This window comes from Symsagittifera roscoffensis, chromosome 1 (assembly GCF_963678635.1).
Source record: "Symsagittifera roscoffensis chromosome 1, txSymRosc1.1, whole genome shotgun sequence".
Classification (NCBI taxonomy): domain Eukaryota; kingdom Metazoa; phylum Xenacoelomorpha; order Acoela; family Convolutidae; genus Symsagittifera; species Symsagittifera roscoffensis.
In genome coordinates this window covers 22,806,169-22,818,220 of record NC_087062.1, presented here as the reverse complement: position 1 = coordinate 22,818,220, position 12,052 = coordinate 22,806,169, and the positions used below count along the sequence as shown (strand labels likewise).

General features: G+C 34.7%; 3 protein-coding genes across 4 annotated transcripts in view; 2 read left to right on the top strand and 1 right to left on the bottom strand.

The window, feature by feature from the left end:
- LOC134841514 (endoplasmic reticulum mannosyl-oligosaccharide 1,2-alpha-mannosidase-like) overlaps positions 1–12,052 on the bottom strand; it is a 399,351-nt gene that overhangs the window by 71,191 nt on the left and 316,108 nt on the right. The window lies entirely within an intron of this gene.
- The window catches only part of LOC134841497 (ubiquitin carboxyl-terminal hydrolase 7-like), a 289,862-nt gene that overhangs the window by 83,282 nt on the left and 194,528 nt on the right, over positions 1–12,052 (top strand). The window lies entirely within an intron of this gene.
- Positions 2,924–9,956, top strand: LOC134855631 (phospholipid scramblase 1-like; the record flags this gene model as incomplete). Its single annotated transcript, XM_063872192.1, is given in 4 exon segments — positions 2,924–3,054; positions 6,419–6,536; positions 8,077–8,235; positions 9,771–9,956. Coding segments are annotated over 4 exon segments (453 nt in total), but the record flags the coding sequence as incomplete, so codon positions are not given.

The window sequence follows — 12,052 nt, the reverse complement described above, 5'->3', positions numbered from 1 at the left end:
AACTGTGAATCGTGAATGTACGTAATGAAGAAACTTACGTAGATCCAGGCGCGGATCTAGGATTTTCTTGAGGGGGGGCGGATTTAGAAAAGTTTTAACGAAAACAATGATTTATTTACAATAAGAAAATGAACAAAATTAAACAAAATTGAGTCTTCGATTTTTTGCGGCAAATCTGTCGATGACCTCTTCGACATTGATTTCTACATCTTTGTGAATGTAAATTAGCGCCAAATTTGAGAGTCGGTCCTCCTTCATGTTGGAGCGGAGGTAACTTTTTAGTAGTTTCATGCTCGAAAAAGAGCGCTCAGCAGTGCATACCGTCACTGGGAGGGTAGCACCAATCTGGAGCAAAGTAAAAATTACTGACATTGTGGCTTTGTGACACACTCTGAGTGCAGCTGTAAAGGTTTCTGGGGTATCGGTGTACAGGGGGAAGCGCCACATGTTTTTCCAAACTTCGAACTCGCTGGGGAAGTCACCATCTGGAAGTATTCCTTCGTATAACTGGACCAGATCATCAAATTCTTCCTCCTTTGCATCCTTCTCACTTATCCAACGGGGTAGCAGCTTGCACACTTGGGCACAAGAAGAAGCTGCTCCAACGAAGCGTTTCTTGAGATCCATCAGGACAAAGTCAAGAAAGGGCAAGTAAACGGTCTGTCTGAAGTGATCATAAGCCGATGATGCTACAGGAGGTCCAGGCGTCTCAGTAGTGGATGATCCAGGGTTGTCAGGCTCAGGAGTGGTTGCAGTGGATGAAGGTGGTGACTTCTTGGGTCTACTGGTGAAGAAAGCCTTGAGCGTCTTGAAGCCAGAAGCCTTGGAGTCCTTGGGAGCAGTCCGCTTTGACATCTGGAAGGTTGAAGTTGAAGTCCAGGGTCCAATCCAGAGTGCAGTGTGAAGTCCAGCGAAGAAGATTTTAGAATGAGCTAGGTAGTTTTGAACGGGGTATAAATACTGCGAATGAGGCAGGTTGACAGGTACCTGTTAGCAGGTACCTGCCTCGAGTCAAAAAATGAGTCCAATTTGAGGCCTCAAAAAAGATGCACTTTCGCACCTTGAATTTTCACACCTCAAAAATTTTTCTTTGATATAAAGGCCAAAGACACCGGCGCCAAAGGCGCCCTTTGAAAAAAATTAAGTAAATTGTTCAAAGGGGGGACCCTTTGGTAATTGTTACGGTCAAATTCCTGAAGGGGGGGGGGGCGTCGGCCCCCCCCCCCCCTTAAATCCGCCCCTGCGTAGATCGAATTGATTTTTTTATGAAAAAGTCTTCAAATTTTGTTCACAAAAAACTTGATAACTTGTGGTATGACTTGAATAATTTAAAGAAGAAGGCAAATTGCGCTCCCGAATTACTAAAATGAATATGGTTCCTAATTATAATTTGATTTTAAATATTTCTTGAAATTCAAAGAGTTTTGCGGCCAAATGTTTTTTTCCTTACAGTTCAAGTTTTTGAATTTTTTCATTCAAACAGTTCATACTTTTTTCAACTTCTTTGCAATCACCACCTGTCTGTTGGCTATATTTAATCAAGTTATTTATACCCCTAAAATTTCACCGAGATTTAGCTAAGATAGCAAAGATCAATTTTGTTCAAAAGATAATAACAAATGCAGCTTACTTTCTCTAACAAAATTGCTCAAAACTTCCAAAAAAAAATCATTATCAATTTTGTTGATGTATGAAAACCATTAATTAGGTGTTGCAGGGCAGGGTATTAGTTTTTTGAAATTGACGCTGTGTCAACATGGTGTTTGAAATTAGAAAAAATTATTTCTCATAAATTATAGTTATAGTATTTCAATTCAGAAAAATGAAAATTAGAAAAATGGAACTTCATGCTAAATTTTCATTCCAAAGCCTTCAATTTTTTTTTCAAACTCGCAAACTTTTGGTTTCAATACGCAAATTTCTTTTGCGGGCGATTTGTTGCGCACTCGTAAGAGTTTTAAATCGAATTTAGGCAAACTAAATTAGCCATTATAATTCCGTATACATTTCAAAATTTAGAATTAATCTTTCTTATTGGCGGTCCAAAACTTATAAATTTTTATTTGAAAAAATACCAAAACTACTTGAAACGAGACCAGTTAAGAGGCAGTCGAAACTTCCAGAATTTTGCCCTTATACACGAGCAGTCTTGTTGAGCTACCAAATCAAAGACTGAAAAGGTTTCACTGAATAAAAATGAAAGCTGAATTGAAAATACTAATTCTTTGCCATTATAGATCCCAGCTACAGTTTGTTGCCCACTTATTTGCTCCAAATAATTGTTAAATCAGAGAAGGCGCTGTAAGTTTTAAGTTACTAGTTTAAGGGCTGAAACGAGAAGAAACGGGCTTATCCATTATTTGTACTCCAGGATATTAACTAAAATTGCATTTCTTGAAACTGCGGGAAGGGCTTGGGAGCAGATGCCAGCCAACATCAAAAACTTTCTTAAGGGGCCTTTGGTGGCAATATAAGTAAAAGCGCCTTTGGCTCCAATATAATTGAGTTTGAGGGGGAGCGCGCGCGGAAAAAAACGCAATTTTTCGGTCATATTTTTGTAACCCGTTTTAATGTCATTTTTAACCTGTTTTTTTTTTTCAAAAAATTTGCCTGCGGCGCATATATATTTTTTTGACAAAATAGGTTCTTCAGAGTTTTCTCGGTGAGCTCGGAAAATCAAATTGGTCGGCCTAAAAAAAATCGACAAAATCTTCAGTTGTTTTTTTTCGAAAAACCGCCCCCCCCCCTCACACAGCGATTGAAGCACAAGTAATGAAACACAGCTATTTGAGAACTGATGTTAACATCCATAAAACTAAAAAGCTCTTATTGATGCTTGAATATCTTTCGAATTAGTGCTAATTGTCATGCTTGACGATATGTCGCTGCATGCCAAAAAAGTAAACGTGTGTGACAATTTTAGGAGGTGATCAAAGTGCAGCGTGACTTCAAGTGCTGTGCTGGTTTCTCCTGGCTGGCGGGCTGCGCATGTTGTGCCTACGAGGTCAGCGTAGAGTCTCCCCCTGGACAGCTCATTGGATACGTCCGACAGGAGTGAGTAGAATAAAAATATTGACGGATATTCTATCGCCTCGCTCAACCAGACAGAACATCACCTTTCGGTGCAACCCGGGTCGAGGTGCTCACTTTATATTTCGACCGTCTCGACCAAAGATTTTTTTACCAGTTTTTCCCCTGATCCATTGGATCTATGATCACCTATCTACAAAACATTATTTTGACATTACTTGAGCCGCAAAAAAATTGGGTTCTTGGCTAGTAAACGAGAAGCTCCTGATTGTCGATCCTGATTGTTTCAGAAAACCCATAAAGATAAATGTTAACTTGAATTAAATTATTGTTTTAAAATAGTCAATGATTTTATTCAAGGTTACATTATCTTTATGAGTTCTTTAAAACAATCATTGTGGAAGTATTCGTCGTTTTTTTTCCTGACAGATATTTTGAAAAATGGCCTATACAAAAAATAATGAAACGTTTAGTCCCCCAAAATACTTCCAATAGTCTTGCCCAAAACAAGATCACTTTCTTTGTTTAGGTAGGAAAATTCTGAGTGAAAACAGTTCGAGTATTTGCCCGTTTTTGTGAATTATGTTCAATTTACCACAAGATTTGGCGGAAAATGTAGGGCCAACAAATGAAGCCAGCTAAAATTATCATGTCCAATTGGCAAGGTGAATTTATGTCTGTAAATGTATTGATGGAATTACGCACTATGATTGCAATTTTTTTATTCCATTTTCCTTTGGAATGCCTTAATCAAAAGATTTAACGTTTCGTCTTCTTCCGTAGGAATAGCTTATATCTTTTTTTTATTTAATGAATTACCTGGTCTACACTGAGCGTCATATACTGATATCTCTGAAATAGAAACTAGAGACGTCTTTTAATCTCTTAGATCTTTTATATGATCACAACTTACAAGTAAAGAATGCTTCTATGCTCTAACATGTTTCTTTACTAAAAACAATTGTATACACGGATTGACGTTTATACAAATAAAACACCTATCTTATCATTTCATTTAAAGAGTCTATGCAAAAAAGGCTTATCAAACATCACTCATGAAAGAAAGTTGTATGAAAAGCATTTTTTCAATAGTAAGTTTTTTCGAAATTATCTTAACTTGGTTTACAACTCAAACAAAACCAATAAAATTTCTTGATATGCCTTTTCTTTTGTAAAAATATAAGTTTGAGGTAAAATACATCTATCTTTTTTTTGGTTGAAAGCTTTTTCTGTCCCCGAATGCACATTTTAGAAAAAATTTGTTTTTTTTTTATGTCTCTAACATAGACCGAGTTCAGTTTTTTCAGAAAATAGTCCTAAAATCACAAGCAAGTGATTTTTTAGATACACCTTGTATTTGTGTTCATATGCTAAGATAAAAATAAATTCCTGAAAAAAGGTTAATTTCTCAACCACCGATATTTACAAAGTGAAATTGTTCTAGCCATATACAAAAAATTTCGTTTATGGTATATAGCTCTGTGTGAAAATTTCAACATTAACTGCATGGCAAATAGCCTCAAATGCAGTTTATCTGCGTGGTAGCTGCCAGTTACACTATTGGTTTTCTTATGACAGAAAACGCTTGCTTAGTTTTTTTCGGATGAAACACAGAATTAAAACACTAAAAAATTATATTATCATAATGGAAATACTGCTTAGCATACAATTTTATAGTATGAAAGAAATGCTTATCATACAATTTCATTTTACAAAAAAGTTTTTGCTGTTTTCATAAAATCTTTGTTAACAAATACATGGCAAAAAGCTTGTTAGCTAATTTAAAATTTTGGAATTGTTTTAGAAACTTTTTACCATACTTCTTCTTATAAACGTTTTATGAAAGTAGCAAAAAATTTTTGTAAAATGAAATTGTATGATAAACATTTTTCCATACTATGAAATTGTATGTTAAGCACTTTTTCCATAATATGAAAGCGTATGACAAATAATTTTTTTCCTTTAAATGAAAATACAAAATTTTTTAGTGTTTTAATTCTGTGTTTCATCCGAAACAAACTAAATGAGCATTATCTGTCATAAGAAAATAGATAGTGTAACTGGCAGTTATTACGCAAATAAACTGCGTCTGGTGCTTTTAGCCATGCAGTTAATGTTGAAAATTTCACACAGAGCTGTATACCAGAAACTTATTTTTTTGTATATGGCTAAAACAATTTCACTGTGCAAATTTCGGTGTTGAGAAATTAGCCTAATTTCGAAAAATTATTTTTTATCTTAGCATATGAACACAAAAACAAGGTGTATCTAAAAAATCACTTGCTTTGATTTTTGATTTTTTTCTGAAAAAACTGAACCTGGTGTATGTTAGAGACACAAAAAGTCGAATTTTGCATTTTTTTTGTTCGTTGTATATTCGAGGACAAACAAAATCTGCAACCAAAAAGGGGACAAAAAGTTTATCATCTCAAACTTGTACTTTTTCTACGGAAAAGGCATATAATACAATTTTAAAGCTTTTTATAAAATGCCGTTGTTTGAAAAAATGTTTATCATGCTAATTTCTGAATATTTTTTTAGTCTTTGAAATAGTATGAAATAGTATGATAAGCACTTTTTTCATAGTATGAAGTTTTTTGATAGGCTTTTTTGTCAACCCCTGTACCCGCGTTGAAGTTTACCCGCTAAGGTTTGCATATTACCGACTGCGCCATGATAAGAAGCAATCTAATGACAACACTAAAGTACACGATAAAAGGTCAGACAAGACCTGTTTTGACCGTTAAATTTCGTGAACATAAAATCAGATCACAACAATATGATCGGACAAAGTGAAAACACCGTCTACTAGTAAAAATTCGCAGGTGGGGCAAAAAGAGAGCTAATTTTAAACAAGATTTTTGTCTCGGTAATTTTTAAACTCCTCGATAAAATCTTTACCTAATTACGACCTCAATGCTTGCCATCAACAATGAATTAATTCCTGTCAAAAAAATCAGTGTTGATTGCTGCCAAAGGGTGGGTGGGTCAGCCACTCGTGGATGTCGTAAGCTAGTACAAAAGGAGGACATTTTGGCAAAAATTTGCACCCTTAATTGAGGCAATCAAGTAAGCAACCAGGTATACAATCAGGTATACAACCAGGTATTCAATCAGTTATTCAACCAGCCAACCAGGTGCACTAATTTGTTTTTGTTTTGATTACTATAAATGTTCAGAGTTATGGGTATTGACCAACGCTGCTAACAAAACTTGCGCGTCCATGAGTTTCTAGCCAATAAAATATTTTCGTTTTTCAAACCTCTGACTGCATTGCCACCTTTTTATTTTAGATTTTCCAATACTGGATTCTGATTGGCTGGTTAAAGTCTCCGTCGTTACGTCATGAGGAAAACACCGATTCTGACTTTTTTGCTCTGTGTTGCAGGTGTAGTCCCTGGGCACCCAAGTTCTCCATCCGGGATGCAGATGGGCAGAAAGTGTTGTCTGTGGACGGCCCCTGTTGTGTGTGCCAGGGCGCGTGGTGTTGCGAACAAGAGTTCCAGGTGAAGTCACTATTACCCAATCAATTGGGAATCATAACTCAATGTGCTGTTTTTTTTGCTTTGGAAGATACACAGATATTCGTCATGAACGCAGTGAAGACTCTTACGTAGGTCTTAGTGATCTTTTGTGTTATTTTTTTTTCAGGAAAAAGTCTTAAAAACGGTGTACGCTCGATTTTTAGTTTCAAAAAAGGATAAAGGATTTTAATGTTCAGATTTTCCAACGGGAATAAAAATTAGCTATTGACCCAGTTTTTTTCAAAATGGGTGAACTTTATGAAAAAAATACCAGTCATAAATTGTTCTTGAAAATCAAAAAACTTTGATGGCATATGTTTTTTCTTTAAAAATTGAAAATTGGAAGTTTTTTAAAAATTTTATTTTTTAACTATTCTTTTTTCAACTGCCAGTTGGCTAATGTTTCTGATGTTATCGATATTATTTGGCACTTTTTAGTATTCGTGTTTCATTGTTCAATTTTGGGGAGGGTTCTCATGCTTGAAGGACCGAATGCTTGAAAAATTTCAACCAATCAAAATCGCTAAGCGTTTTCATTGGCTAATTGCCTTTCTCACAAAATCGAAGTCAATATTAACAAAAAATGTATCAAATAAGAGGAAAATAATCAAAAATATTACAAATTGCGGGTTACAACCGCAGTACTCTTCAGATAATCATCAAGATTGATGCGGTCAAAATCATAAGAATTTTTCAGTCTTGAAAACTCATCTGCTTATTATCTAATCGGTCAATATTAACACTAATGGCCTGGATTTGTTTTCTTACTGTGAAATTTTACTTAGAGTTTACTTTGAGATTTTGAATACTCGATTCTGATTGGCTGAAGGTAAGCTAAAATTAATTTCAAGCACTCGGTCTTTCAAGCATGAGGAACGCCAAATACAATTTTGATCAACTTGATTCTGTTCCAAATCGAGTAAAACTAGGTTTTTAAGAGCGGTGTTGAAAGATGGAATCCCTCATGCGTGAAGGACCGAATGCGCGAAAAAACAAATCAGCCAATCAGATTTCAGTAATCTAAAATTTGCAACGAAAGTAATTATTTCCAGGGACTAAATTATTGATATTGGCCGAATATAAAAACTGCAGAAATATGCAAAATTTTCAAATTGTCATTGACCGACGCAAAATTGGGACAAATTTTATATTTAAAGGGTGTCGTAAAGAAAGAAGCAAAATATTGCTTCATTTAATTCATTTAAATTGATTGGCAATTGCTTCTTTTTAAAAATTGACTTTCGGCTAATTTTATTTTCGGTCATTCGCTCACGAGTACTTTCGCGCATTAAGTCCTTCGCGCATGAAAATAGCCCCCGTGTTGAAAGTCAGACGAAGTGTCGCTCATGTTCAATGAGCTAAAAAGTCAAAAAACAAAAAAATGAGCCAGCCAAAAAAAAAACTTTTATGCAAACTTTTTCTTGGAGGGTCGTCCGAGCCAAAACTTTTTAAACTTCTTGATTACTTACGAAATTAGACCTTGAAGTTATTTTGCCCTTAAAAGCATAATTCTGCACCACAGGTGAAGACTTCGGACGGGGAAGTGATTGGTAAGATTGCGAAGCAGTTCTCGGGTTTGATCAAGGAGTACTTCACAGACGCAGACAACTTCGGAGTCCAGTTCCCCCTCGACCTCGACGTCAAGATGAAGGCCATCATGATTGGGGCAGTGTTCTTGATTGTAAGTACACATGCCTGCATATACACGTCTTCATGTCGCAATAAAATTACATAAAGTTTTAAAATCATCTAGATCTAATAACAAAAATATATTTAAAAAATGGAAAAATAGGGATTTCGTGAAAAAGAGGGAAAAATAGTCTAATGGAAAGATTCGATGAACTTGAACTAATAAGTGCTTTGTGCTTGATTCAATGGTAGCTCTGATTTTATTTATATGTCACATAAAAATGATCGCCCGCAAATGGAGCGCCAGGTCGGGTCGATTAATGGTTACCCTAGTCGATCAAGGGAGGTTATCTTGCAAGATCTTGCAAGAATCTTGCAAGATTCTTTTAAAGAGGATGCATCTCTTTAAAAGATCTTGCAAGATTCTTGCAAGATCTTGCAAGATAACCTCCTTTAAAGATAACCTTTTTTTTGCAAGATCTTTAAAGATACAATTTTTTTGGGCAAAAACAGCTTTACACGCGAAGACAACCAAGTAGCGTTCGTGGAAGAAGGAAGCAATCTTAGCTACGCATACATACACACAACCCGCTAGGCGGTTGCCCCCAGAAAGCTTCTTTTTTTAATTGATTTAATAAAGATTTGATTGGTTAATACTTTTAATCTCATTGAATAAATTAACAACAATAATGCGACTACTTTTTAACGCATGATTTTTGCCTAATTTTATTCGTTAAGCATTTATTTAAAGTTTTGGATTCTCGTTCTAGAAACAATTTTTTTGATCTTACACCTAATTTCTGTTATTTTTTTTTGTGTTTTTCGACAGAAATTTTGGGATGGTTATCTTGCAAGATTCTTTCAAGATTCTTGCTAGATAACCTCCATCTTGCAAGATCTTGCAAGATAACCTCCATCTTGCAAGATCTTGCAAGATAACCCTCTCTTGCAAGAATCTTGCAAGATCTTGCAAGATAACCTCCCTTGATCGACTAGGGTATGCCATAAACAGGAGATTTTTCAGCAAACTGTTTTTTCATCGAATAATCTTCATATTTTTGAAAAATCAAACGAGAGTCTTTATACCTATAAAAAAAGGCTAAATTTAAAAAAGAGTAAAACTTGGACTGGGAGTGGTGGCTTTTCGACTTTATTCTGGCAAGCTCAATTTTTTTGTAATTGCACGAAAAAATATCGTTCAATCAGAATCACTACTATTTTAAAAAGGCTGATATCTTTTTTTTTGCTGAATTTGTTCCCGAGACTATTTTTGCTCTGCTTCAGTCCCTTCACATTATTTTTTTCGCCGTTCTTACAACATGGTTGGATAATCGTGAACACAAAATTTGAGTACTTATAGGCCTAAATTTAGGCGCAGACGGAGACTAATTTTATGCCAGAAAAGAGAAATAACTGAAGCTACTGATTGTGCGTTATAATTGTGGTTAAATTCAAATCATGTCAAAAGGGCCAATCCTAAACTACCTTCGAATAATTTTAAACAATCTTCAACATTTCAATTTAAAGAATTTCCAAGTTAAAAGAATCCTGTTTTGATTTAAAAACTGATTATCTTCTCTTTTCTAGGACTTCATGTTCTTCGAAAACGAGAGCAACAACCGCAACTCCTAAAGGTAATCCATACTTCAGACAGGCAGCCGACAAGCCAAACGGACCAGCGTCAGCTAAAATGCGACAAATTGGACAATATTTCTGATTTTCAGCCTATTCTGAAAACAGCTCAAAATAATCTGACTTAAACTCATCAAATTAGTCTACAATCCAAAAAAATCATATACGATATCGTTTAACATTAAACTAAAAAATTTATGTTTGGTCAGATTATTTGAGTTTTAAATGTTCTATCATCCAGCAAAATGTAAATAACGTTTAATGAGCCCTTTTTCAATTGTCTGACGGTATTAACCACCAACCCTGTTCTTTTATGAATTATCATTTGTTTCAAAAAGTTTAATGCGTGTTCTGTATTCACCTCATCTAGTCTAAATTGTCCTTATCAAATTACAAAGCATATATTTTTCCTGAATTTCAAACTTTCTTCTCATTCGTTCACCGGGGCCGAGGTTGCGGTTTTATGACCAGATTATGGCTACCACCAATTTTTTGTATTTACACAAGAGCGACTGATGTTAAGAATTTCCGTCTTTGGAAATCGGAATGTTTGAAAATGCGTTGGCGGCCAAGCCAGCTCACTCCAGGAAAAATAACTCCGATGAACGGCCCAAGCAAAGAAAATTTAACCGCGAATGGTGCCCCGGATTGAAGTCACAGAGAAAATCAGTACTTCTCCCGAAACGTAATAGAAAAAAAAACAGTTCTGTATCAGATTCTGGCAAGTGGCAATTTATCTCCGATCAGAGATAAATCAGAGAAAAAACCGCAGTGCTGTAACAATTTTGAATCAGTACTGCTAGAGTACTGTTTTTATTCTGCTTATTTTCTGATCATGATAATGCTCTGATTAGAATAAAATCAGAATTTTTGTTCTGATACTTCTCTGATCAAAACAAAATTGGAAACGTTGTTCTTTAGTTTCTGTGATCAGAAAAAATCAAAGATGTTGTTCTGCTATTTTTATGATCAGAAATCGATTCAGAAAAAAACAACAGCAAATTTTTGTATGAAAACTCGGAAAAAATCTCAAAAAATACAAAAATCCGCGCCTAGGCACAAGCAAGATTTCAATTAAATTATGGGCTAATTTCAAAAAAAATTTCGGCCTTCTTATTGCAGAATTTTCTAAGATTTTCTGATAAAAAGAGAGTTCTAGGAACTCTCGGTTTCAAAACTCAATTGTAAAACAATTTAAATTAGACTAATTATGATTATAACAAAATCAATTGAAACTATAAAATGAAATTGCACAAAAAAATTTTAAACAATCAATGAAATAGCAGTAACTAATAATCATCAAAATAAAAATCTCTGATAGAAAAATTTCAAAAATTTCTGATGATTATCAGTCTTAGTTTGTTTTCAGATTTTTAGCTGTGAAAAAACTTGTGTTTCCAGAAAAATTTAGTTGCTGAAGTCTTTCAAGTACCATCGCAAACATATTTCTTTTTTCTTGCAAAACAATCCGTTTTTGGTTGTTTACAGCTGATTTTTAGCTGTGGTTGGATGCATCAATTTTAAAAAAATGCTCTTTTTTCCATATTTTTACAAAAAATTGCCATGTTTTCAGGCAAATTTAGCTGGTCAAGCCCTGGAACCAATTTCTACTTTCGCGGAAAAAAACTGCTTTTTTAGGTTGTTTCTAAAAAAATCGTTAGAATTTAGGCTTTTTTAATGAATTGTTTCCTTTTGTTACGACACTTAACAAAGCTCTGAACTAAAAACAAAACTTCAAAAAAAATTCCCAGAATAAAACATGAATTCCCAGTTCAAACTTCAGAATAAAAACAGAATAAAACAGTACTGTAACAGTAGTGTTACAGTTCTAGAACAGCGCTGGAAAATTTTTTCCTGTTCAATGTCCTGGTCAGGTGAAAATCAGAATAAAACATTGGTTTTAATCTGATACAGGACTGAATTTTGTTTTACAACTGTTGTTTTACTTGAATAGTACTGAAAACCTCTGTGACTTGAACACGTGGCGATCGACGAAAAATTAACCGCGACCGACTCCACTGAAGCATAGTTGGAAAAGATTTTGGTTAAAAGCTTTTATAGTCTCCATCAAACCAGATTGGGGCTAAAAATTCATAGTTTCACCACCTGTCAAATTGCTAAAAAGAAGTCTGAATAAAGTCTCAAAGAAGGTCTGAATATAGTTCCAAACAACCACGGTCGAGATACTTGACTTATGTTTTGATTTTGAAAGTCAAGAAGGTGCAGTTTTCTTGACA